Genomic DNA, 26,642 nt, shown 5'->3' on the forward strand with positions numbered 1-26,642 from the left:
AGCTCTTTACTTACAATTCAGTTAGCAGCAGCAGCAACACAATGTAGCCAAAAGGGAAAAGCAAACAAACTAACAAAACCCCACATAACCCACAATATTCTCTGACATGTGTTTAAATGATTCTGCAGCATCACAAAGATGATACCAAGGTCCAGATCATCACCAGCGGTTACCATTAACGTTACTTGTAGCTGCCAATGGCCATATTCTACAGGCATTTCCATCCCCAGGTGTGACTATCATTCTGAAAAAGAAAACAGCATGTATTTGGAGAAAAATGTATGATCTTGTAACTTAGGTTTTTTAGAGTTGTGTCATTTAATGTTGTATTTGGTTTTGATTTTCTCCAAAAGAGCTAATATGAAGTCCATGGTTCATTTTACAGTCTCTGACAAAGGCTTCCTAAAATTGAGAAATACTCTAATAATATTGATAGTCATATATTGAACCTCGTTATTTTCCATGCAATGTACAAAACTCTTACTTAATCTTCATCTTACTTACACACTTTAATTATTAGCATTTTAGAAATGATAAAACTAAAGTATAGAGAGCTTAAGTAACTTGCCTAAGGTCACATAGCAGGTAAGTGGTAGAGCAAAGATTTGAATGCAGCCTAACTCCAGAGCCCACACTCTTCATTAACCTCTTGATTATAGGACACCGTGATCCCTCCACATACTGCGTACAACATACTTACTCACGCAATACATATTCACTGAGCACCGATTAAGCGCTAAATATGGGGAAACACTAGAAATATCAGTGAACAAAATAGAGAAGGTCTCCACCTCCTTAGACCTGATATTCTAATCGGGAAATGCAAATAACAAATAATTAGATAAATGAAACTCAGCATAATTTAAAATACTAACCAGAAATGGAATGGGCTAATGAGATAGAAAGTTCTGGTGTGTCAGCAATTGCCTCTTTGAGAAGGTGGCATTTGGGCAGCAGAGCCATGAGTGATGGCAGAGGGCCTTGAGGTGGGAGCAAGCTCCGTGTGTTTGGGGAGCTAGACAGTGATGCCCTGCAGCTGACCTGTGGTGAGAGGGAGAGAGCAGTGCCAGGTGAGGTCAGGATGTGGGCGGGGCCACACTGGGGAGTCTCCCACAGGGGGGACACCAGGGAGGAGTCTGGTTCCAAAAAAAAAAAAGGAATTTGACTCTGGGTGACATAAAGGCACAGAGAAAAGTTACTAGAATGGTAGCTCAGAAAGATGAGGACCAGAACAGCTGTGGGTATCAAGGAGCAGGAACTGATGAGCAATTGGCCTTCTCTGGGCCACACAAAGCCTGCTCAAATGCTCCTAGTCTTTCCCAACTTTTTCTCTCTGCTCAAGATTTGATCCCAAAAAGACGGATGTGATTTTTGCTTGGGTTTTCTGTCTGACTCCTAGCTGATAGAGGGCAGGACATCGTGACATAGAACCCAAACCACAGCATCCAACCCAAGGGCTGTTTCCAGAAAAGTGGGGATGGGTGCTGGCAGCCAAATGAGCAAAGGAAAGTGACAGTTATATCAATGCAGTGATTTGAGTGAATGAGGGCTGTTTAGGTCTGTGACTTTCATTACTGGGATGTGTGGGGGGTTTTTTGTTTGTTTGTTTGTTTGTTTTTACAAAAGCAAGTATTTTGGAAATAACTGGAAGCAAGGAGGCTCCATTTCGATCTCTGCAGAGAATACACAGTGAAGGGGGATATTCTCTTCAGTATTGACGTTATGTCTCAGAATGCTAGGTGCTCACAAATGATGGAGCCTGAAAAACGACAGAACTTCCACAGCTCAGTTGAAACTGGGGCCAGAGCCAACTTTACCTAATACATCTTTTCTAAGAAATGAACACAAGATATCACTGCCTCTAAGCTACTCAAAACTGAACAAGGAATTTTCTTCTCACAGTTTAAACATCAACATAGCTGATAAAAAAAAAAAATTTTTTTTTAAAGATCCAAGGAGTGAATACATACCTTTGTCAACACTGCAGGAGCACAAGAAGTGCAGGAAAAAAAGTGCGCCCAAGCGGGCACGTCCCATCGAAGATGAGGATTTCTAGGGCTGAGAGCAGCCCACCCAAAGAAGAACCAAGTTGCGTGGAGGAAGAGACCTTCAGATTCTTCTTGAACCTGAAGGAAACAAATTTGTCAAATTTGTCCTACCGACCCCTGTTCAGAAGCAGTTAATGGAAAAAGAGAAAGTGAAACAACTTGAAAGAGACCAAGTCAGCAGAAGAACGGGACACTGGATGTGATGGTGACAAGCTGAGATGTGCCTTCTGCTAACCAGCTGGTGGTGAAACTATAAGTGGGTGATCTATGCCGAGGGCCTCGGGGCTCAGGAGAGGTCGTCTGACATCCGGTAGCACCTCAAATACCCAGAATATCAACAACTTAGAGAAGAGCTGCATTATTAAATTACAAACTTTACCATCTTTGCCTCCTTTATCCCAAACGGGAAGCCTGCAAGCTAAGTAGGGAGGAAGATGATAATTTAGGACCAAAGACCCTATCTCTAAGTGGCCACCATAATAATCTAGATCCAGTGTAAATACAGAGAATGTAAGGAGTGGTGCTGCCCAGTGCTCCCAAAATAGAATATTCCAGGCATTGGGACTGTGCGCAGACAGTCTCTAACTTTGATATCAGGGGCCCAGGTTTAGAATACAGGCATCTCGGTTATGCACAGGAAAGCGGCAGCAACTCTAACAACCCTGGGACTCCAAACACGCCAACCACACCCCTTCTGCAAGCTTCCTACCAGGCGCTCAGAACTGTAGGCTGTGACAGACATCTCGAGAGCTGCCGCTCTGTCAGATTTGCAGAAAGCACAGCCGGAGGTGCTGGTCCATCTAGGAAGACCAGACATAATAGTACTGACCTGCCCATGGGAGCCCGGAAAGTGGTACATTGTTTTCACCTTTGTGAAGTTTTGAAAAATGAAGGTGCAAGCACTTCATCGTCATTTCTAAACACTAACTCCTTGTATAGACTGGTAAGACTTTTTTCTATTTCATGTGCCTCTTTAACTGAAGGGAATTAATGCAGTACAGGTACTGATTAGAAAACACTAATTTCAGTATACACTATTCAGCATTCCCGTTCTCACAGGGCCTATTTAAAATGAGAACTGTGGGCACCTGGGTGGCTCAGTGGGTTAAGCATCTGACTCATGATATCGCCTCAGGTCAAGATCATAGGGTTCTGGGATCGAGTCCCGTGTTAGGCTCTGTGTTGAGCATGGAGCCTGCCCAGGATTCTCTCTCTCTTTCTCCCTCCCTCTGCCCCTCCCTCTACTTGTGTTCTCTCTCCTCACCACCTCAAAAAAATAAAATTAGAGTTGAGTGAGTGACATGCTGGTTGATTTTTATCAGTATTCTGGACTTAACACATATCATTCATGTCTAAGTCGTGGTTAACACTTTAGAATAAAATAAAATCTTTTAGAAAGCCTCTTGATAAAGTGCATTGCTAACAGATAACTCTAGGTTTTGAAAGTCATGTTTATAGATTCACTATTTATGGTATATGGCCTCCAGCATGTAACATGAGGAATTCTTTATGTCATTAATTGTAGGCTTTTTGACTGAGCCAAAACATACATAAAGGAAATAGAAGTACCACACCACCTTAAATACTGATCAGTTCCTTTGTCTTCTGAGTCACTAGAAAGAGTCCTATGTTCATGAATATGGTTTGTTCTTGGTATATTGAAAGGCAAGAAGGGACAAGATTTTCTGTTTACTTATCTCATGATATTATTTGAAGGGATGCCCAGATATCTTAATCAGAATTACACTACACTTGGGATGCCTGGGTGGCTCAGTCATTGAGCATCTGCCTTCAGCTCAGATCATGATCCCAGGGTCCTGGGATCAAATCCCACATTGAGCTCTCTGCTCTCCCTCTCCCTCTCCCTCTGCCTGCTATGCCCCTGCTGTGTGCACTCGCTCTCTCTCTCGCTCTCTCTCTCGATCTCTCTCTCTCTGTCAAATAAATAAATAAAATCTTTAAAAAAAAAAAGAAAGAAAAGAAAAGAATTACTCTATACTCAAGAATCAGTCTCAGGTTACTTTACCAAAAAATATTTGGAATCTGAACTGCAAACTCTCCCCTTGGTTGATGGGCATTAGGGAGGACACTGGGTGTTATATGTAAGTGATGAATCACTAAATTCTACTCCTTTTTAAAAAAAAAAGATTTTATTTATTTATTTGACACAGAGAGAGAGAGATCACAAGCAGGCAGAGAGGCAGGCAGAGAGAAAGGGGGAAGCAGGCTCCCCACTCAGCAGAGAACCCAATGCAGAGCTCGATCCCAGGACCCTGAGATCATGGTCTGAGCTGAAGGCAGAGGCTTAACCCACTAAGCCATCCAGGCACCCCTAAATTCTACTCCTGAAACCAATATTACACTGTATGTGAAGTAACTAGAATTTAAATAAAATGTAAAAACAAAACAAAACAAAATGTTTGAGTTCGTATACAGTTTTGAAAGTGGATTATGTGATCATTGTTGTTTAGTTTGTATTTTGGTTCAATTGTTTTGAAGGCTCACTTGGAACTTGCTGTTATTCTATAACAAAGTTACCCTTGTCCAGTATTTATTTATATGCTGTTTACTTTTCAAGTTGATAAAAACAATCACTCAATATGAAAAAAAAATTTTTTTAAATCATTCTTCAGGTCTTGCTGATCTGAAAATCTGAAACTCTGTGTCAACATGGACTCTTAAAACATGGAGTCATAAAAACTGGGTTCCCTACTTATATGAACCACATTTGATATGAGCTTAGAGAAGGTAATTAACCTCAATAAGACTTTGTTTGTCATAAACTGGAAATAATAGTACCTACATGATAGGCTGATTGTAAGGATTAAGTGAAAAAGTAAGTGGCATGTCTAATGTAGCATCTCATCAGGATCCCGGCAATGCAGAACGGTCAGTATATCATTAAATATAATATTTACAATGTGGATGGGGAAGGGGAAGAAGTTTGCGAAGGATTTGGCCTTGAATAACTTTACAAGATTTTCATTCCGTGAGTATCATCCACACTGATGTTTCTTAGGGCAAGTAATAATAGTAATTGTTACTGTGCTCACAATGTACCAAGCACTATTCCAAACACTTCCCCTTTATTAACTCACTTAATCTACACAATATCCCTATGAGGTTGGCATTATTGTTGTCCTCCAATTTAAAAATGAGGAAACTAAAGCAAAAAAGTTAGTGTAATTTGCCCAAGGTCACACACCTGGTGAGTGACAGAATTAGAATTGGAAACCCCACATTGCGGTTCTGGAGGCTTCACTCCCAACCATTCTGCTCTACTTTCCAAACAGGAAAGAAGCACTAATCCACACATACCCCGGGGGGCTGCTCAGCTTCCTCCCTTGCATGCAAAGCTGTTTGACTTGGGGCGTGGAATAACAAATGACAACTCCAGTTTTAAAATTACATGGGTTTTGTGGATCCTCAAGAATAGATTTAAAGAGTTTTCAAGTTTTAAGTTTCTTTAGACAAATACTTTATGTGAATAAATTCTTGGAGGACAGGGACCTTTTTTAGCATTATTTCAATAGGAACAACTATTGCCTATATGCTGTTCTTTGTACATGTGAACAAACCAGCCACAACTACCTGTGCACATTCCTTTAACTCTTGATATTGGTCAAGCTTCTCAGCTCCCTCTGGTCTTGTGAGTGAAACACATGGCATGAAGGTGTCATCAACTGGTATGGGATCAGAGGGACACAAGTCTTCTTTTCCTAGAATCGATTAAAATGGTTTATCTCCAAGTATTTGACTATTTTAGATACCTCTTATAAGTGGAATCATGTAGTGTTCTCTCTTCTGCAGTTGGCACATTTCACTCAGCCTAATGTTCCCATGGTTCATCCATGTTGTTTCATGTTACAGAATTCACTTCTTTTTTAAGGCTGAAGACTATTCCATTGTATGTATATATTATATTTTCTTTATCCATTTATTTATAGATGGACACTCAGGTTGTTTCCATATCTTGGCTATTATGAATAATGTGCACTGAACAATGTGAGTGCTAAAATACATGAAGTCAGGCACCTGGGTGGCTCAGTCGGTTAAGAGTCGGCCTTCAGCTCAGGTCATGATCCCAGGGTCCTGGGATCAGGCTCCACATCAGGCTCTCTGCTCAGCGGGGAGTCTGCTTCTCCCTCTTCCTCTGCCAGCCACTCCTCTTGCTTGTGCACGCTTTCTCTCTCTCTCTCTCTCTCTGTCAAATAAGTAAATAAAATCTTTAAAAATAAATAAATAAAAAATAAAATATACACAGTCAAGGAGTAGAATGGTGGTTGCCAGAGACTGGGGGAAGGAGGAATGGGGAACACAAAGTTTCAGTTAAGCTACATGAATGAGTTCTAGAGATCTGCTATACAATGTTGTACTTAGAGTTAATGATATTGTGTTGTACACTTAAAAATTTGCCAAGAGAATAGATCTCATGTTAAATGTTCTCACCACCACAAAATAAAATTTAATTTGTCGCGGCCGGCGCGACAAATCGACCAGGAACGTGAGGGTAAGAGGATGAAGAAAAGAACTCAAGAAGCAGAGAGATGGGGGCAGGAGGAGCACTGAGGAGGATGTCCAACAGTGCTAAGTTTATTCAAAGCATTACGGCTATATATATAGTGATATTACAATAGGAGAAGCAATACATCTGTGTCTAGTTAAACAACCACGAGTTCCCATAATAAGTTTCACAAGTAACTATAAGCAGACCTTGTGACGCCAAATGGCTGATGCCAATACAAGTGTTCTGTATTGTTACAGCAAACCTGAAAGTAATTTATGGGCTGTACTGGGGCAGCAAGGACCAGCCATGAACTTATGACCCCAACCGAATTGTTCTCATTTGTTTAGCAAGCGTGTGGGAAGTCGCATAGGCGAGCGCACAACACATAGCACAGACCCTTTCTCAGTGCTGCTCAACTTTTCTCGTCCTAAACCTTTTGTTAGGTTATTCGGACTTTAAAGGAGGCACAAGTCAGGGCCTGGTTTGGTCCTCTTCTCAAGCCTTATTGCAGCCTCCCACATTCATTCTTTTAAAGGATTTGGAGAAATTCTGGTAGAGGCCTGTTTCCCTGAACCCTCGCCTTTGGCTTTGACCCTCTCAAAGGATCGCCAGGCTGGTATGAAAAGGATTTCTTCTTTAGGCTCTATTACCCAGCTAGTGTCCTGCAGGATTAAGACCCGACAGAATTCCAAAGTAAACCAGATATCTCTTTGGTATCCACTCACTTTCCTTTCAGTTCATCCCCTCTCACCAGGATACAGTATCCTAAGTACAGAAAGATTTCAACAGCTGTACTGTACCCCATTCCTGCCTCAGAAACCATACTCTGCTCAGTCTCTCCTCCATTTCCCTCGTTAATCAAATCTCCTAGCCTTCAATGTCCAGGTTATTGCTCTATCAGGGTAATAATCTCCAGTACAAGCTTCTTACAAACTCCCACGAAGATATTCACAGAAGCTGCTTAAAACATAGATGTTTCAACAGCATTAGAAATCCTGTCAGCCATTTGACAGGACCTAAAAAGCATCTAGCCCCATGTCAGCACAGAAGGGGCTGGACTGTGGAACATCACTGTGGCCAAGATGCTAAGAGAACTTCTTGAAATAAACAGAATGCACCCTTGGGGACAGAGCCGCATAAACACCTCGGAAGGACCGAGAAGGAGCATAAGTCACCCCACTATCAGCAACAGGTCAGAAATCCAGGGCCTGCACAAAATAATACCCAGGGAGCTCTGTCCTGGTGCTGCCAACTGGGTACTGCCTCTTTTTTTATCCACTCTGGACTTGCCTCTCAGAACACCCACAGTTGGACACAGAGCGGTAGAGGTGATGCTGGCTCACGGAGGCTAAGGCAGGAAGAGCTTCAGAGGCCAGCCACACTCAGGATGTCCTGCTAATAATATTCTTGATGACAAAAAGTAACTTTCTTAGTGAAGCAGAACAAAAGGGAAGGTGTTAGGACTACAATTTTTTAAGCTGCAGCCATTGCAACATGGAGGACACTGTAGACAACGGCTGTGGGGGCAGGGGGACACTGCTTCCCTTCCACACTTTTTTGTTAAAATGCTTTAAGGGAAACTCTGATCACACGAAAGGAAAGCCCCAGCCCCACCCAGCAAGGATGGATGACGGGGAGAATGCGGACCTAAGCTGCAGTAATGTGAGTGTTTCATCTTTGAGCAAATAGGTGGGGGTTTGCTTGTTTATTTCATTTTAAGAAGACTTCTTTTTCCTCCTGGCAGCCAGAGATTGCAGTTGGGGGATGTCAAGGGAAAGAGGAGATGGGGAAAGCCACGCCCATCTAAAAGTGTGGTTTCTAAGAACAGGGAAGCCAAATAGGATCCAAGGGAAGAATCAGCCAGAAAGGAACTCCCTCTCAAAGTGTGTCAGATGGTCTTTGGGCTCAGTGATATCTGATCATTGATTTCAAGATATTTCCTGTGTTGTAACATACTTCTCTTCTATGACCACCCTCCCTGCCAAGGTGTTAAAGATGCTTCTTAACTCATATAAACCAGTGCCAGTTTTAAGTGAGAAGTGTCTCAGTGCTTGAGACCAAGTGATTTGGGGATTAGAGAGTAAACGAAAATGCCCAGGATTGACTGAGAATAAGCCAGCACCCAAGCAACACATTTATTCTAACACATACCATGCTCTCAGTCAGAAGAACTCTAAAAATAAAAATTTCTCAATTTTTTTACTTATTTGTCCTTATTTTTTAGATTTCCTTTCTTTGCTGTATTATTCTTTCTCTTCTGTGGGTCAGTTCTGTCTATTGAAGCCATGCCTATCATGCTTTTGGTCTGCCTTAAATGTTTGGCTATATTTGTGTTGAAGGTATATAGAACAATATTGGTAGTTTTGATTTTTTTTTTTTTTTCAAACCAGTGAGACTGTTCTCTAACAACAGGACTGATCAGGGCAGAGGAGGATGTGGATTGAACAGTCTCCCCATCTCTCCTGTGGCTATAAGTTACCTGGGACATTAAACCCTTTATCTTGCCCAAATCTCTACTCTTGGAGCATGGCATTTGAGGAGACCCACTCAGGGAGCTGTATTCTCAGCTTTATCCTAAGGGTCACTGTGAAATTGGAGGTAAGGACTCATTTAGTAACTTAATTTCCCAGTGGGTCACCATATCAAGGGTCCCCAAGACGAAATTTATGTTCAGTGATGTTCAAGAAGGACTCACAGGATATAGTTATCTTCACAGGCACAGTTTACTGCAAAAAAAAAAAAAAAAAAAAAAAAAGGATACAAAGCAAAATCAGCCCTCCCCCAAAATGTATATATGAGGCAAAGTCCTGCTGGACCTAGAACCAGCTTCCAGAAACTATGAGTGGAGTCACAAGAGGTACTTAATTCTTCCAACAACCACATGTGGTGACACATGCAAAGTGTTATCTACTGGAGAAGCTCATTAGACTTAGAGTTCAAGGCTTTTATTGGAGGCCCCTCATTTAGGAAACTACCGTGTGTCAAAATTCCAGATTCCCAGAAGAAGAGCAGGTGTTCAGCATAAACATATTGTTTGCACAAACAGTAGACTATCCGTATCAGTTAGGGAATGGTGAGAAAACTCCTAAATTCTAAGTTTCCAGATGCTGGACAAAGGCCAAACTTGCAAGCAAGTCTTTCTAATGACAGCAGTCTCAGGGTCCCTATGTTATCTCTTTCCTGCACGGTCTCCTGGAGGTCACTCTTCCCAGCACCATGCCATCTCTGATCTTGGAGTTGTTCTGGATTCTGCTAGGTAACCTCAAGTCTTAGAGATCCTGTAAGAGATTGCAGGATGTCTGGTTCTATTCATTTGGGACATCAGTACATCAGAAGTTCTCCAAAAAATGCATTGAATAAAAGAGCTTTGTAAAAAATGGATAATCTAAAAACTAAAAGAAAATATTCTAAAATATTAACAAAGGATGATGCTATTACATGAGATTTTTATTTGTTATATTTTTATATGCCATCCTAATTTTCTAGAATAAACACATGCTAGTTTTATAATTAAGAAACACGTAGAAATAATGTTATTTTCAACAAATCCAAGTGAAAATCTAGTAGATTAGATGCAGAATTTGCAGTGTGGTGCCAAGAACTACTAGGTAACTTTAACCCTAGGGTTATTTTTGGCCACAGAGATTCTGGGGAAGGCCAAGAGCATAACACGTTTGTTCTTTGGGACCCAAACTTAGTGCTATTCCCTTCCATTCAGTCTTCATAGCTGAAATTCCTGAAATACAATGGTCAGCACATAAAACAGATAAATTGAAAATAAAAAAAATTAGAAAACCCACTGATGTTTTCAGCATCCAGTTGTAAACACAACAAATTTTAACCATCTCCGCTGATGGACAGAAATAATTTTTTAAAAATTTTTATTACTTTCCTAAGCTTATCTTCCTAAGGTTAATATCAAAATTAGCTTCAAGGAGGAGAAATGCTAAAATATTCTAGGTAGCAGTGGAAAACTAACCTAATTGTTTCTAAATTTGTCATGAGCAATGACATAGTTTGCATTGTTATCATTTATTATAACTTATGTTAACAAATGATGATTCAAAAGTATTGGTACCCAGCTAGTCTAAGCAATCCCAATGCTTTCTTCCTAACCTTCTGGTCAAATTATTTCCATCACTTCTTCAATCCCTTTACTTCAAGAGAAATGTATATCTATACCCAAACTACATTTTCGATGTCAGGAAGAAAAAAAGATGCCATTAAATCTTATGTATGAGATCCAGCTATTACATTCCCAACAGAAATGAAAGCATGTGTTCAGGAAAAAAACATGTACCAATATCTTTATGACAGCATTGTTCATAATAACCAAAAATTGGACACAATCCAAATGTCCACCAACAGTAAAACATAAATGCAATTGTGCTACATTCATATAATGGAATACTATATGGCAATGGAAACATGAGGTTTGGCAAGAACATAAATGAAACTTGTAGACCTAATATTGAGTAAAACAAGTCAGACAGAATATAGATGCTCTGTATAATTCTATTTATGCAAAGTTCAAAAGAGGCAAGAGTAATTTGTAATATTGGAAAACAGGGTGGTGATTACCCTTAGGGAGGGAGAGTGGAAGTAGTCTAAGAGAGGCTGCTAGGCTGCTCATAACGTTCTGTAGACCAATCTAGGTGAGTCTGCATGAGTTATTCATTTATAAACTTCATTGTGATACACACTTTAGATTTATTCACCAGCGTGTATTTTACTGCTATAAAAATAATACCCAAGATTAATAGAGTTTTGTAAAAGAGCTTACACATCAAATGAGAGACATGGTAATGAAGATTCTTTTAGTAAATGCTTTATAATTCTAAGAACCTGGTTAATAGTATATCCATAATGCCTATTTCTCCAGTTCTTACAAGCTTCTGTGTCAGAGGACATTCCATTAACTCCAACACAATGTCACTGGTTCTTGCTACCAAACCTCCAACCCCTGCATGGCAAATCCTGTATTTCTGGGAGTGTCCAGAAGGTGTCGCCACGTGCTCCCAGTTCTGCAGGCAACCCCCCTGCCGCTAGAGCTAACTGCTCATACCGACCCTCCTCCAAGCTGTGCAAGAGAATGACTCACCTGTTCACGTCGGAAGGGAAAAGAGTGTTTCTGGGATTTAAGCATTTTTTATAAAACTGGGTGTGAAAATTCATTCAGTTTTTACCGACAGCCCTCCATGTCCCCGTGAAGCACATGCGTCTAGTAGTGGCTAGACTACAGAACACAATCAAGAAAGGGCCACACTGTCCCAGTCAGACCTACCACGCCCCTCAGACAACAAAGGCTTCCTCCCGGCTCAATCGAATTAGCAGATTCCTTCTGCCCTTAGGGTGAGCTGTCACCCAGGAAGTTCCTCAGACCTCACCAGCCACCCACAGCTTGCTAGACAGACTCATATACACCTAAACCCCACAATGGACATGACTTGACTTCCTCCCAGATGACTTCAACCTGCCCTGGGCACATTGGCTTCACTCAGGCCTGTTTCATCAGTTCCAACATGCTTGAAAACACGTGATGGGCTTGAAAGCACGTGACAGACTCTAGTGGAGACCCCTCCACTCTGCTAGTCTAATCCTGTAAACTCTTACAGGTGACTGGGGATCCCACTAGCACACCCAGCTTTGAGGGTGTTCTAAACCTAGCATAAGAATGTTAAGATCTCGGGGGTGCTTGGGTGGCTCAGTCGGTTAAGCGTCTGCCTTCGGCTCAGCTCATGATCCCAGGGTCCTGGGATGGAGCCCCACATCTCAGGCTCCCTGCTCAGCAGGGAATCTGCTTCTCCCTCTCCCTCTGCCTGATGCTCTCCTGACTACCGCTCCCCTGACTGCTCGTACTCTCTATCAAATAAATAATTTTTTTAAAATGTTGAGATCCCATGCTTTTTTTTTTTTCTTTTAAATTTTAAGACTGGGGGAGCCTGGGTGGCTCAGTGGATTAAAACCTCTGCCTTCGGCTCAGGTCATGATCTCAGGGTTCTGGGATCGAGCCCTGCATCGGGCTCTCTGCTCAGTGGGGAGCCTGCTTCCTCCTCTCGCTCTATCTCTCTCTCTCCCCGCCTGCCTCTCTGCCTACTTGTGATCTCTGTCTGTCAAATAAATAAATAAAATCTTAAAAAAAATTTTTAAGACGCTCCAATATTCTGTCTCAGCATAAATTATTCCTTTAGATTCCAATATTTTACATCAAAGATTCTGAAAGGGAGAAAGTGCCGTCTACTTTATGCTCTGGCTGGAGTGATGAAAATAATCAATTTTGATTTACCGTCTTGGATTATGGGTATCTTTTTCAGGGTGTTTTGTTGCATGGATATCTGGAACAAAGAAGGAGAAATAAAACTAATTAAAATTGCAATCACCACTTTGCCAAACCACTGAATAACCTGAGATGTCAAGTTCAAATGGCAAATTCCTCCACCTGCTGGTGTGAGTCTGTCTCTGCAGTTCTCACACTAAATGTTATCCTCAAAAACATGAAAGATGATTCGTAATGAAAATTATGAGTGAAGTGAAGCTTCATGTTTTCATCTTAAACTGGAAGTGTATTATGATCCCATGACTAAGATACTATCATTCAAGAGGGTGGAGGAGGACCTAGAACTTCCAGAAAGAAAAACAGGAGAAACAGCTGTTGTCATTTGCCTTTAAGACAAAGACAAGTCACTCTTTCCTTCCTGTGAACTTAGATATCACTCAAGGTCTGGGCTAATTATTTTTTTACTTTAGTGTGGTCTGCCTTGTATTTCATTTTATTTTATTTCATTTCATTTTATTTATTCATTTATTTATGTATTTATTTTTCTTTTCTTTTTTTTTTTTAGAAGGAGAGAGCAAGGAGGGAGAGGGGCAAAGGTAGAGGGAGAGAGAATCTTAAGCAGCCTCCACACCCAGCACAGAGCCCCACCCGGGGCTCAATCTCACGAACCTAAGATCATGACCTGAGCAGAAATCGAGAGTCAGACACTTAACCAACTGAGCCACCCAGGCACCCCCTGCCTCGTATTTTCATGTGAGTGTGGTACCTTAACATAGTTTAAAACTTCTTGGTAAGGCAGAGACCATGGCCTGTATTTTTTATACCATTAGCAGTGAACACTATGGATTTATACAGTGGGTGCTCATTCAATCGTTACTTTGTTGATTTTCCAAGTTGGCCAATACTTTCAGGTCCTTCTTTCACCTGGGACATGACCACAGGGGAGTCCTATAGTCATGGCTATAAAACCAGGTCAGGTTGTCAAATGACCCACTCCCCTGTCATATATATACCCAATATATACTATATACCCAATAAGTATATAGACTTATTATTAAAAATAAAGGGGTGGGAGGGAGATAAAAGGAGGGAGGTAGTCCCCAAAAAAACAGAGTAATGGGGAAACAATGTAACTGGCTACTCTCTAGTCAGTTTGGTTCACTGATGTATCTCAAGTGCCCTGCCCATGCTAGATACATAGTAGTCACTGCATACATATTTTTCGAATAAATTGACAAATTAGAAATATTGAAAATGAGAAACAGAGATAGATTATGCTATGCAAAACTATGCATTATGAACTATAATACACCTAAGACAACAATAAATGCAAAAAGAAGAGCCCTGCATTTGTGTTTGAGAATGGCTTTTAATGCCTCATCCCAACTCCCAGGCTCCATCCTTGCAAATATTAAGTGAAAAAGAAGCTATATTTCTCTGTGTTATATGTTTGAAGCTCTCAGTATCTAAACACCTTACTGATTAGAGCTTTAAAGGTTGGTAATTAAACAGCTCAGAAATGTTAAAGAAAGTATCTGGCATTTAAGAACCTATGTTGGTGATTTCCTTAGATTGACTTTCTAAAGAAACAAAATTCTAAAAACCAGTATTTGTATAGGAGAACCGCAGCTTTTCAGGGAACGGCAGTTTGTTTTTCATGGTTTATCCTTTATATGGTTAATGCTTACAATTAATCGCCCACAAAGGGGAAGTCAAAATGTGCTCACGTAGGTGTCTGCATGACCAAGGGCCCAAGACAAGGTTACTGGGATGCTGTCTCTAGGGCATGTCCCATCATGATTATCTGCTGAAACCCTGTGCTTAGCCCATTTCTCACTTCCCTTCATTTGTCAGGATTTGTTTATATCTCTTTGCAAAATGTCCTCAGAATCAATCTTCTCATTTGTTCCCATAAAAAGTTAAAGCTTTTTCTGAAACATGTGTTGTTGCATTAGCAATGATAGCAGAGGGTAAAGCAAACACAAACAGCATATAAACTCAGTTGTGCAAAAAATGCAACTTTGTTTTTCATATATCAGCTTAATTGCTAATTTGAGCATTCATTTCTCCAGGAAAGGGGAAAATGGTCCATTCATTTGGAGACCAAAGCACCATGGAAGTGGCGGGGGATGGAAGGCTCAGGCCTTGACATCTCTACCCCTGGGGATTTGCTGAGTCAGTCTCATACTGGGTCTTCTGGGCCAATGGCTCCTTGGGGGTGGGGAGTCTTTCTGAACAGGTCTAAGCCCTGACTTCTGGAAGCCTCCAAGCAGCCACACCTTCCCTGGGGTCCTGCCACCTCCCTGGATCTTCCAACGAGGGAGAGCAACATTCCAGGCTGCTTTCACGGACTCAGGGTTCCAGGGTTTCTGCTGCCTCCCCAGAAAAGCAGGCTCCAGGATCCTCACTTCAAGACCAGCGACATCACCATCCCCCCCACAACTGTTATGTAACCTTCTCGCTCCTACCCCAGTCTCCTAGACCCTTGGCCCTCACTCTTCCTGCATCTCCGAAATGCTCCCAAGGGCCAGCAGTCCCAAACCAGGAAGGCTCGAGTCTTTCCTCAGAGATTCTAAGCCCAAGGGCTAGAGGGGCTTCTCAAGGGAGATGGGGAAAAAGTAAACTCCCAGGAGAACACTAACATATATTGACTAACATTTCAAAACATAATCTCCAGCCCAAAGTTGACATGCTTTCTAACATACCCTAGTACTTCTCCAGGCATACCTTTTTTGAGCGTACCCCCCTTGTGGAGTAAATAGGACAAAGAGCTTCAGTGTTATTTTGCAGAAGTCGAAATGGAGGCATTACGTGATTCTCCAGTCTCAGCCAATTCCCCGGCAGGCATATTAAAACCATCAGTGATTTGATGGACGGGAAGAGATGGGTTGTTAAATATTTCTGGCTTTTCAGGAACTCCCACTGGACCACACCTAATGAGCCAAACTACCATATTAATGAGCAAATCAAATATGACAGGACCTGAAAGTGCCAGGAACACTCACTTGCTTCAAGATAAGTCAGATATATTCAGGTAACAAGTGAATGGTCACGGTCACGGCCAATTACAGAGATGGCAATGTCGTCAGCCATGCTGTCTACAGATTCTAATAGCATTTGATAGTATAATAAATCTATAATAAATATGCTAAATATTTAAAACAGCAGAGCCTGGGTAGTCCCCTTGGTTGACAGACTCATACATTAAATATACTGAGCGGAATGTAGTGAAACACGCTCATTGAACATAAAGCTCCCCTTTCACACTGCCAATCTCCGGAGCCCAAGTGACCTGACGTGGGGCCACTCTGGACTTCTGACACTTCCCTGGATTTCAAAACTGATTAGAAGTAGGTCAAAAGGCCAGGGGACAGTATGGAACAAACCAAGCGGATAGGGTAAAAAGGTCAGGGGAGGTGCGGTCAGAATTCAGGTTTACAAAACAGATACCAAACCCTGTTTCAGAAGAGGGAAAACAACATGCAGAGATCTGAAAACCTCTGCAGCCCCTTCCCTGTGGAATCTTGAGCAAGCTACGTACCTTCTCTAAGCCTCGGTTTCCTCATCTGCCAAATGGGAAGAAAATTACAACTTGCCCAGGATTAAATGAAGGAACACATGGCAAGTGCCTAGCCAGAGCCCTCAGGAAATGCTTGCTGTGGTTCTGATTAATCTGAAGATGGTTTGTCAACCCAATAAACTCTACCTTAAAACACAGTGACTGTTAACCTATGTTTATCTATGTTAACCTACGTTAACCTATGTTTAACCTTTGTTGACCTATGTTTAACCTATGTTTATCTATGATGACCTATGTTTATCTTTCTGTGGTGGCCACCAGAATGGGGCTGAGAGAACTCGAAGTGCAGGGAGCATAAGTGGCCAAGGGCCCTAGATATCCTTGCTGTCCACCTGCAGAGGCCACACCTCCAGGGCATCCCCCGCCCTCCCACCATGACCCAGAGAGCATGGGGACACTTCTGACAGTTGGCTTTGGCTCCAGAACAGCCTGGTGGCCTTGCTGGTTCTTCCTAGGACTGCAGGGCAGCCTGGGATGCCCCCTTCCCATTCTCCCCTCCCTCTCTCCCTGGCTGGGGCTCAGGCTTGCCTCACGGCCTGATGCTTTCCCAGGCTAACTTGGCTCGTTCTCTATTTTCTCTCCCTCAAGCATTTGCCCTGATAAAAATCTTTGCATGTTTAATCATGTCTCAGCATCTGCTTCTCAGTCGACCGCACTAACACACTTTCCCAAAGTTCTCTGTTGACAATGGGCAACTTAGACTTGTCCTGGGAGGTCTGGACAGTTTATTCAGCAATTCCCCAAGCCCCGTTTCATCATCACGTCCACCGGGTAGCAGTAGTTGGGAACCAGGAATCACATAAGCCTTTGTTGGCAAGGCTGGCAATTCAGGCAATGGACTGTTCCTAATAGAATCTAATAGATTAATACTACCCTTTATTGAAGAAGAAAAAGCCTCTGACATCCTAAAATACCGTGTGTTTGCCTTTGCCCAGGCTTAAACACACACACGCACACACACACCCCACCACCACCACCACCAAAGCTGGGGTGACCCGTGCAAAGATCAGCCTGTACTGCAGATTAACACAGGCTACTTTGTTTTATGTCAACAAGACAACTGGCTCCGTGAGTTTTCCTTCATTTTCCACACACATACCCTTCTCTTTTCTCCGTACTCCACCCCGCCGCCTTCCTTTAAAAAGGTAATTCAAACAACAGGCCTGATGGAAAAGCTCCCGACTCCTAGTCAGCCTCAAGATCCAACGCAGGACTTTCTGACTCTTACCCGCCCTTCTCTACAGATGAGCAGTAGGGAGCTTTTGACGGGTCAAACTGGGGATGGGTCTGAGGGGTCAAGCAATCCGCGGCCCTGAGTCTTCGAAAAATAACTGAAAGCAGAAGAGGCCCCTGGGATCTCTTTCTGAGGCCTGGGATCCAGGATGGGGCCATTCAAGGAGGACTTGAAGTAAAAGCGGGCGGCTCCCTTCAGAGGCTTATGGTGGACCCCATTCCAGGTGAGAAGTAATAACGCCAGGGGCACAGCAAGTAGACGTGCGTCAGACAAAGGTTTGCCCGGACACACACACACATCCTCTCGCCACACACACGCATCCTCGAGTGTGGGAGCATCTCGAGCGGGTTGCCAGGACCAGCGCCGCCCTCCGGGGCTCGCGGATCCGGAAGCTGGTCGCCGAGCGGCTACGTGACGGGCCGTAGGTGCCACCTCGGACGGCCCAGGGGACTCAGCCCAGCCCCCGGCGGGGACGGTCGCCGGGGAAGGGGTTCCCGGCCCCACTCTCCGCCCCAGCCCCGCGCGGCGGGCGCGCAGACTCCGGCCGCCCGGGGTCCCACGCGTGCGCCCCGCACCCCCCGCAGGCCCCACCCCGGCGGCCGCAGAGTCCCGGGCGGGCCAGGCCCTCCCTCCGCCCCGCGGGCCAGAGAGCTGGAGCCCCGGGCGGCGCCGCGCCCAGGGGCGGACCCCAAACTTTCCTCCCACTCAAAAGCGGCTGCGCGCGGCCCGCAGCCCGCTCCGCCCTCGCCCTGCCTCTGCTCTTGGGCTGCTCGACCCGCTCGCCGCGCTGCCCGCCGCCGCCGCCGCCATGGCCAAGCCCCTGACCGACCAGGAGAAGCGGCGGCAGATCAGCATCCGCGGCATCGTGGGCGTGGAGAACGTGGCCGAGCTGAAGAAGGGCTTCAACCGGCACCTGCACTTCACGCTGGTCAAGGACCGCAACGTGGCCACCCCCCGCGACTACTTCTTCGCGCTGGCGCACACGGTGCGCGACCACCTGGTGGGGCGCTGGATCCGCACGCAGCAGTACTACTACGAGAAGTGCCCCAAGGTACGGCCGGCCGGGAGGTGGCCCCGGAGTGGCCCTCCTCGCCGCGCCCTTGCCCGCACCGCGCTCCCCGCGGGGTAGTGCCCCCGGAGTCCGGCTGGACGGGTGGGGTGGGGGGCGCCCAGGGGACGGCGCTGCACTGCTCCGCCAGCCCCAGACCCACCCGAGTCGCCGCGCCCTGGGCTCCCGCGGCAGCCGGGGAGCGGGCGCCCGGGCCTCCCTCGTCTGTCCGCTGATTTCCCGAACTTGGGAGCATCCACATCAGCATTTAATGGGAGACATAGGGCGCCTCCTGGGTGAAAGCCAGGCACGGTTCTAGGCCCCGAGCAAAACCGACGAAAGCCGTGCTCCGGCTAAGTTTAATGTTTAGGGAAGGGAAACAAACATAGACGCCCGTCAAATGGTCATAAGAGCGGGGACTCGGGATGGGGTGGGCGGAGTGGCGAGGAGGCAGAAGAGTCGAAGGAGCGTGCCTCACTGCCCCTGGATCCTTTGGAGGGTCTGGCCTGGGGGATCCGTGGATGACCTGGGTTCTCCGGGGTCTGAGAGAGGTGAAGAGGGAGGAGCAGAGGTCCCGCCCCACTGTCAGAACTCCGCCCAGTCACGCCCACCAGTTCCGAGGAGTGGGGTGTGGAGCTCCTGAACTTCCTCGTTTCCTGCGGGGATGGAGGCGGAGGGGAAGGCGGTGCTCTGACTCTAAGCCCTACCCCAGAAGCTGCTGGGGAAGACTGCCTGACCACCGTTATCCACGGCGCAGGGGCTGGGACGCAAGGTTCCTTAGAGAGCTTTTGGGCGCACAGAGGGGCACTATTTCCACCTGGCCAATGTTGGAAGGTTAGGGGGAGGTTGGAAAGGATCTGGCAGGGAGAAGCATTGTGTTGTGCAGAGAGAGAGGGGTGTGAGTATGTATTGGGAGAGAAAACTGGTCAGACTGGCTGGGGGCATACTGAAAAGGGTGAAGGAGGCAGTGGGGAATGCATATAAACATCTATTAGGAATATTTTTAATATGTAAAAACATGGGGAAAAAGAAGACTAGTTCAAAGAACCCATGAACAAAAGAAAGTAAATACTTGTAATAAGAAACTGCAGCTGTTACAAAGCTTTCAAATGCTTCCACACCCTAGAGGCCTAGATCTCTACCCAAAGGTGGCAGCTGCTAAAATATAATCTTAGAAATCACTTGGTGTGTACTTATGTGTACTGTACTTTTTTTATTTGCATAGAAGGGGCTGCACCTCCCATTAAATAAAATTTTTTAAGTTTTTTATTTTTTAAAAATATTTTTTTTATTTATTTGACAGAGACACAGCAAGAGAGGGAACACAAGCAGGGGAGCGGGAGAGGGAGAAGCAGGCTTCCCGCTGATCAGGGAGCCAGATGGGGGGCTCGATCCCTGATGGGGGGCTCCATCCCAGAACCCTGGGATCGTGACCTGAGCGGAAGGCAGATGCTTAAGGACTGAGCCAGCTAGGTACCCCTGTTTTAAGTTTTTAAACTGGAGAGTGAGTTGATGAGCATATTTTAGAACCTAGCCTCCCCCAACACACACACACACACACACACACACACACCTCCATAGCCTTTAGCACCACAGAATACATTCACCTTGTGTGTTTCTCCTCCATTGGCTTGTCTGGTACTTTACTGTTCTCCAGTCCTCTGGCCAGTTTTCCACTGGACAGCACTTTCCTGCCTCAGTGCAAGTATAAACCAAATATTCTGATGGGGATAGGCTGGGGATACCACAGTGAACGAGATTCATTCCACACGTTAATAAAATATCTCCGCTGTGGCAGTTATTCCCCTAAGCAGAAGGTTCCTGCCCTCATTAGAACACAGAGCAGAGCCAGTAAGTGTGTCCACGCTTTCCTCCCATCTCCCCTGCTCTCCATACAGATGAGCCAAATCTGGACCTCTGGCCTGGATTCCTTTTCAGACTCCGTTCCTGCATTTCTTAGTGCTCAGTGAACATACTTAGACCTCTCCCTATTTCCTCAAACTCAGATCATCATCCATCTGAATCCTGGCTATCTTCTGTATGTAATTCTAACGGTATTGCCATCCTGTCACCCAGACACAAAACTTTGGTCTCACCTTTGATTTCCTCCTGTATCTCCCATTCAGCACATTGCCAAAGTCCGTCGGTTCCTGTGGGTTCTCTTGAAATTACCCACTCCTGCATTCTCCCTTCTCTGCGCTGGAGGCCTAGGCTACTGGTGTATGAAGTAGACCTCTGGCAGCTGGCAGCGTGTGGCTGGATATGGCTAGCTCTTGTGCTTCATTTGGCCAGGAACACGCCTTTAAGCAGCTAAATTTTCAGTGCCTTCGAGCAGGACACATACACCCCAGTTCTTGCCCGTGACTTGTTGTTTCATGTGACTCTCATTACACATTTATTTTCTCTGCCTGGCTCCTGAAGGCATTTGGGTATGCAATCCCATCTCATTCTGTGTGCTGTAGACAGTTAAACTTCCTAAAGCAACACATCTTGCCCTCTGTTCAAATATGGCACCCACTGCCTGTCACAGTCATGGAGTTCAGGTGAACCGATCCCTCCTATCCTACCTCCCATTACCCTCCTGGGCTCACCTTGCTCTCCCACCAAAACGATCTGCTGTCCCTGTCCATGCCCTGTACTCCCCACATCTGGGCCTCTGCCCACAATGCACCTGTCACTTGAGATGCCACCCCCCGCACCATGTGTCTTCATGCTCAACTCTTGACTGTCCTGCAAGTTACAGTTGTGTCGTCACCTGTTCATAGATCTTCCCAGAAGTATCTGGGTCTTCTGGTTGATGCTAGGACTAAAAATAACATTTTTTAAAATATTGGTTATTGTTAGGCCGTCTTTATAAGCCTTTCAAAAATGTCCACTTTACAGAAAATTTACATAAAATATCAGTAGTAATAGTAGTAGATGCATATAATTTATAAAGTGTATTGGAGATGTTCAAATATTTTGCTACCAGGAATATGTTTTAAGTGTTCAGAGACTTCTGACTAAGAGGATCAGTTTTTCAAGATTTTCAAGTTTTATCCCCAAATGTGAGGTGAGGTTCCCCCCCAGAAAATTACTTAAGGGAAAATAGGAAATCACCTTAAATTCATGTGCTTATGAAGTCTGTTGTGTAATGAGGTGCTTTTTCAATAACTTTATTTTAAGCAACAACATTTTTTAGGAAGATCTTAAAATGTCTGAAGTCTGTGCTAATTTAGAATCATGAAAAAGGAAGCAAAGAGAGGCCCCTGGATGGCTCAGTTGGTTAAGTGTCCCACTCTTGATTTCTGCTCAGGTCATGATCTCAGGGTCCTGAGGTCAAGCCTCTCCCGTAACCTTGATGCATGGGGCTCCGTGCTCAGCGGGGTGTCTGCTTGTCCCTCTCCCCACCTCTACCTCTCTCCCCTCCCCCTGTTGGATCTCTCTCTCTCCTGCTCTAAATAAATAATTAAAATATTTTTAATGGGGTGGAGGGTAACCAAAGGAATTTAACACAGGTGTAGTCATCTGGGGGTGTGAACTCACAATTGGAAGTGTTGGATATATATATGTACTATATTTACAAACAAGCTTATTATAGATCATAAAACATAAAAAGCAATATATAGTGATTTTATTATCAAGATCATGAATACACAGAGAAGAACAGAAAAAAAACTGCCCTAATGTTATGCAAATGTGGCTTGTGGCTTGACGTATTCTTTCCTGTGATACGGTAGCCTCCTATATGGGCTGTATCCTTGGAGGGGGAGAGGAGTGGGGCCATGCACTTTCCTGGCCTGTTTCTGCCTCAGAAAAGATACCTTTTCCTGACTCAGAAGCAGCTAATAAGCTGATGAGGTCCCTAATGGCAGCATTATAGATATTCAGACACCTTGGATAAAAATAATAGAGATATGCTATGGAAAATCATGTGATAAGACCCATTAAGATATGGATGTTGACAATCCATGGGAACACTTAGAATTCAATTGTTTCATAAGATGAACATGGGAAAAAGTGAAATTTCTATGTTGACATTTTTATATAATTTTTTTATTTTTTATTATTTTTTAAAGATTTTATTTATTTATTTGACAGACAGAGATCATAGGCAGAGACACAGGTGGGGGTGAGGGGGGAAGCAGGCCCCCTGCTGAGCAGAGAGCCCCATGCGGGGCTCAATCCCAGGACCCTGAGATCATGCCCTGAGCCTAAGGCAGAGGTTTTAACCCACTGAGCCACCCAGGCGCCCGTAATATTTTTTATTTTAAATATAAATGTGTAAGTAATGCATTAAATATTAGGTAGCTAAATATTAGATAGTTAAATATTAGAATAAGCATTTGTGATATTGAGATATATTCTTTTTATATTTTTGGGTTGACCAAATACTTTTCTTTTGGGTTCTTCCTGTTGGGTAATGAAGGAGTCCCTAAACTTTGAAGTGACTTTATATAGATGCATTTCTAGATGTTTGTTTCATGTTTGGCAGAAAAGGAAAGGGGAAGTGATATGGAAAGTAAAGTATTGTAAAAGGGGATGATGAAGTTACTCACTGATCTTCCTTTTTTTTTTTTTTTTTTTTTAATTAGTTAAACTTAGGGGCGCCTGGGTGGCTCAGTGGGTTAAAGCCTCTGCCTTCGGCTCAGGTCATGATCCCAGGGTCCTGTGATAGAGCCCTGCATGGGGGCCGGGGGGTGTCTCTGCTCAGCAGGGAGCCTGCTTCCCTTCCTCTCTGCCTACTTGTGATCTCTGTCTAATAAGTAAGTAAGTAAATAAATAAATAAATAAATAAATAAAACCTTTCATTAGTTAAACTTAGATTGTATTTTGAAAGGTTTTAGGCAACTCTGACCTTGGCACCTTTCACTTTCATCTCAAAAAGTGTTTACCTGGCTTTAGGTCAAAGGCAAACAGTTGCTAAGTTGTTAGAGAAATTTCCCACTTCATTAAGGACAAACACCAGAAAACCTGAGGTAGTCTTTTGTTTTTGCCAGACTACGGCCTTTCTAGAATCATTTTATTCTAAAATAATTAATTGTAGTATTACTTGCAGTAATCAGACACACTGGCTATGTTCTAGCCATTGTGTGCATTTCGAAGGAGTTAATCTTTACGTTTCCTGGATGAGTTGAGATGATCACAGTCAACCTCACCTGAATATCATCATATAAATATGTTACAAAATGAGTGATGAGCTGTGACAGTCTGATTTCTGTTTGTCCCAAACATATGCTTTATTCATGAGGCTCGTGAACAGGAAGGAAAACACACACACAAAAAACAGTGAATCTAATTAGTTGGAGGAGTTTGGTTTTCTCTCCCCGGGGAAAAAAACTACTTTGCCAAAAGAAGGGTATAAAATGGTTTTTCTCACAGCCAGCTGTCAGTCTTGCTTGTGTTTAGTCTTTCATCCATCGTTTGGAGTCTCATTTGAACCTGTCTTGGTCTGGCCTGTTTGTGTCTTATCGGTGACCTTTTGTGTTTGTATGACAAATAGTGTTGGCCTTACAGCATTCACCTGAGCTCTCTTTGTTTCAGAGGGTTTATTACCTCTCTTTGGAATTTTACATGGGCCGAACATTACAGAATACCATGATCAACCTTGGTCTGCAAAATGCCTGTGATGAGGCCATTTACCAGGTACGTTGTCTGCATATTTCTTTCATTCTCTCCCCTTAAATTTCAAGTTCAATTCATGAACCTTGGGAATGTAACACCAAAAAAAAAAAAAAAAAAAATGGTGAAAAATTGCTCCTTAGCTACGGCTGTTACAATTAGAAATATAAACTAGTGGAGATCTCTGGTTTAAGAGAAACAAAGTTAGAGAACTGGTTTTGCCTCATGAGAATTTTCTTCTGCTGTCAGTTTTTGACAGCACTCCCCAGAAAATTACATCTTCGGAATTAGCATCTGAACAAGCCTTTGGGCTCTTATGTACTTTCGTTATTTTTAAAGAATTTTTAAAGATTTTATTTATTTATTTGACAGAGAAAGACACCTTGAGAGAGGGAACTCAAGCAGGGGGAGTGAGAGAAGGAGAAGCACCTGCTGAGCAGGGAGCCCCATCTGGGGCTCAATCCCAGGACTCTGGGATCACGACCTGAGCCAAAGGCAGATGCTTAACGATTGAGCCACCCAGGTGTCCCTTAAATAACTTATTTTTAAATAATCTCTATATCCAGTGTGGGGCTGGAACTTGCAACCCTGAGATCGAGTCACACACTCCACCAACTGGGCCAGCCAAGCCCCCCCTCCTATCTAGTTTTAAAAATGATCAAACTTTGACTGTTATTCATGTATCAAGGCAACATGTATAAATAATAAGTTTTTAAAATTACATTGACATACTTTCTTTACTGATTACTGAGCTGTAAAATACACTGCCTCCTTAAATGAGGAGCTCGGGGTCTTAAACTTATTATGCTAATTTGTTTTTATGGAAAGTATTTAACTGTTCCTCCCCCGAGCTTCAGGGATCTCCCTGCCAAAAACCAAATAGTTCTTAATCCTTTTCATGTGACTGAAAGGAGGAATGTGTATTTGCAAAGACACATTCTAAATGAGAGACCGTCCAGTCCAAATGGCTCCTTGTCCTTGCCATGGGATTGTCTCATGTGGCCAGCCGCTGTCACGAAGGGCTGGTTTCTTTCATGGCGGTTAGGTATTTTCTATGAAAGAATCATTGCAGCTCCCCTCCATGTCCCTGTTCTTTGCTTCCCCTGATAGCATGTGAAAATAAAAACACCTCGCCTGGCCTGGCATCTAACCAGGTGGATGAAGTAACCTACATCAGCCTCCTCGAGGTTTACAGCCTACTGTAGACTTCCATGTTTAGAACTGAAAAGTTCCTGAGTGTTAGCATTAGCCCTGAAGGGTTTCCAGAGGGGCCTCGTCTTTACCTTACTGTTGTTTGTTCACAGCTACTCGATTTACACCGTGGTGTGATACTTATTACTTAAGCTGCTTCCACATTGTGTTGTAGGCTTGCACAAGGACCCCAGTAAACCCTGGTCACCGGGAAGCGCATTTGAAAGCCCCTTCAGAAATAAACAGAGGCGAGGCCATTTTTGAACTCTCAGGAGGTTTAGTTATTAAGACTTGTGTGAGAAAGTCACCTTTGGTGGAAGGGTGGGGATCCAAGTAGGTGACTCTAAGGAAACCCGGGCATCAGCTTCAAGCATGGTTCTAACTTATGTGTCTGTAAATCTGTCAGTTATGTTCCCATTTTTTAAAATAATGTCTAATTTAACGGCTTGTCTCACTTTCAGATAAGAATACAGTCATTTTCACAACAAACCACTGTTAGCCAAGCATGGGCTAGATTACTATCTAGTCAACATAGGGGAGGCCATTTAATCTCTCTAGCCATCAGTTTCCTCTTTGTAAGATGAGCAGCCCAAAGGGGTCTCCAGGACCTCTCAGCCCTGACATGAGTCCACACTGGTGCCAACCAGCCTCTGGTTGTGCGAGCCAAACACTCAGGGGCAGGGAGCTGGCTGGCAACCCATTCTGTCCATCAGCAAGGTCATAGATGTCCATTGGCCTCCCATAGTCTCTTTCCCACTTCAGAAAGAAGTAGAGGATTTTCACCCTCATCCAGCTGGCCCTCAGGGCTGTTTCCCGGGGTGCTCTCTGGTTCCAGGCCTCATGGGCAGTGACTCAGTAACCAATTTTGGGTTAACAACCATTGACCCTACTGAGTAAATATGTTGTGGTCATGAAAAGATGAACTTTACTCCATCCCAGAAGTCTGACCTCATACTCTTTGATAGTTTTCAAAATCCTTCAGCCCAATTAGTGTCAGCTTGGCGCTAGACCATTCCTGAGGTTTTACCCCTACTGCACACAAAAAAATAATAATTTTAAGAAATAGTAATAGCTAATATTTATTGAGGAATATCTGTTCAGGGTAATTATAAATGCTTTATTTGTATACACTCATTTAGTTCATAATAGCCCTAAA

The 26,642-nt window shown here is 43.8% G+C and overlaps 1 protein-coding gene and 1 pseudogene across 1 annotated transcript in view; both read left to right on the forward strand.

Moving 5' to 3' along the window:
• Window positions 1-1,203: 1,203 nt before the first annotated feature.
• On the forward strand, window positions 1,204-18,071 carry LOC116875644 (annotated as a pseudogene).
• A 383-nt stretch (window positions 18,072-18,454) lies between these two features.
• PYGL (glycogen phosphorylase L) overlaps window positions 18,455-26,642 on the forward strand; it is a 41,278-nt gene continuing 33,090 nt past the window's right edge. Inside the window, exons 1-2 of the mRNA XM_032871135.1 lie at window positions 18,455-18,697; window positions 24,218-24,319. Coding sequence (XP_032727026.1) covers window positions 18,455-18,697; window positions 24,218-24,319 — 345 coding nt within the window. The remainder of the gene's footprint in view (window positions 18,698-24,217; window positions 24,320-26,642) is intronic.

The sequence above is a fragment of the Lontra canadensis genome, unplaced genomic scaffold (genome assembly GCF_010015895.1).
Source record: "Lontra canadensis isolate GAN:19392208 unplaced genomic scaffold, GSC_riverotter_1.0 scaffold42, whole genome shotgun sequence".
Taxonomy (NCBI): Eukaryota; Metazoa; Chordata; class Mammalia; order Carnivora; family Mustelidae; genus Lontra; species Lontra canadensis.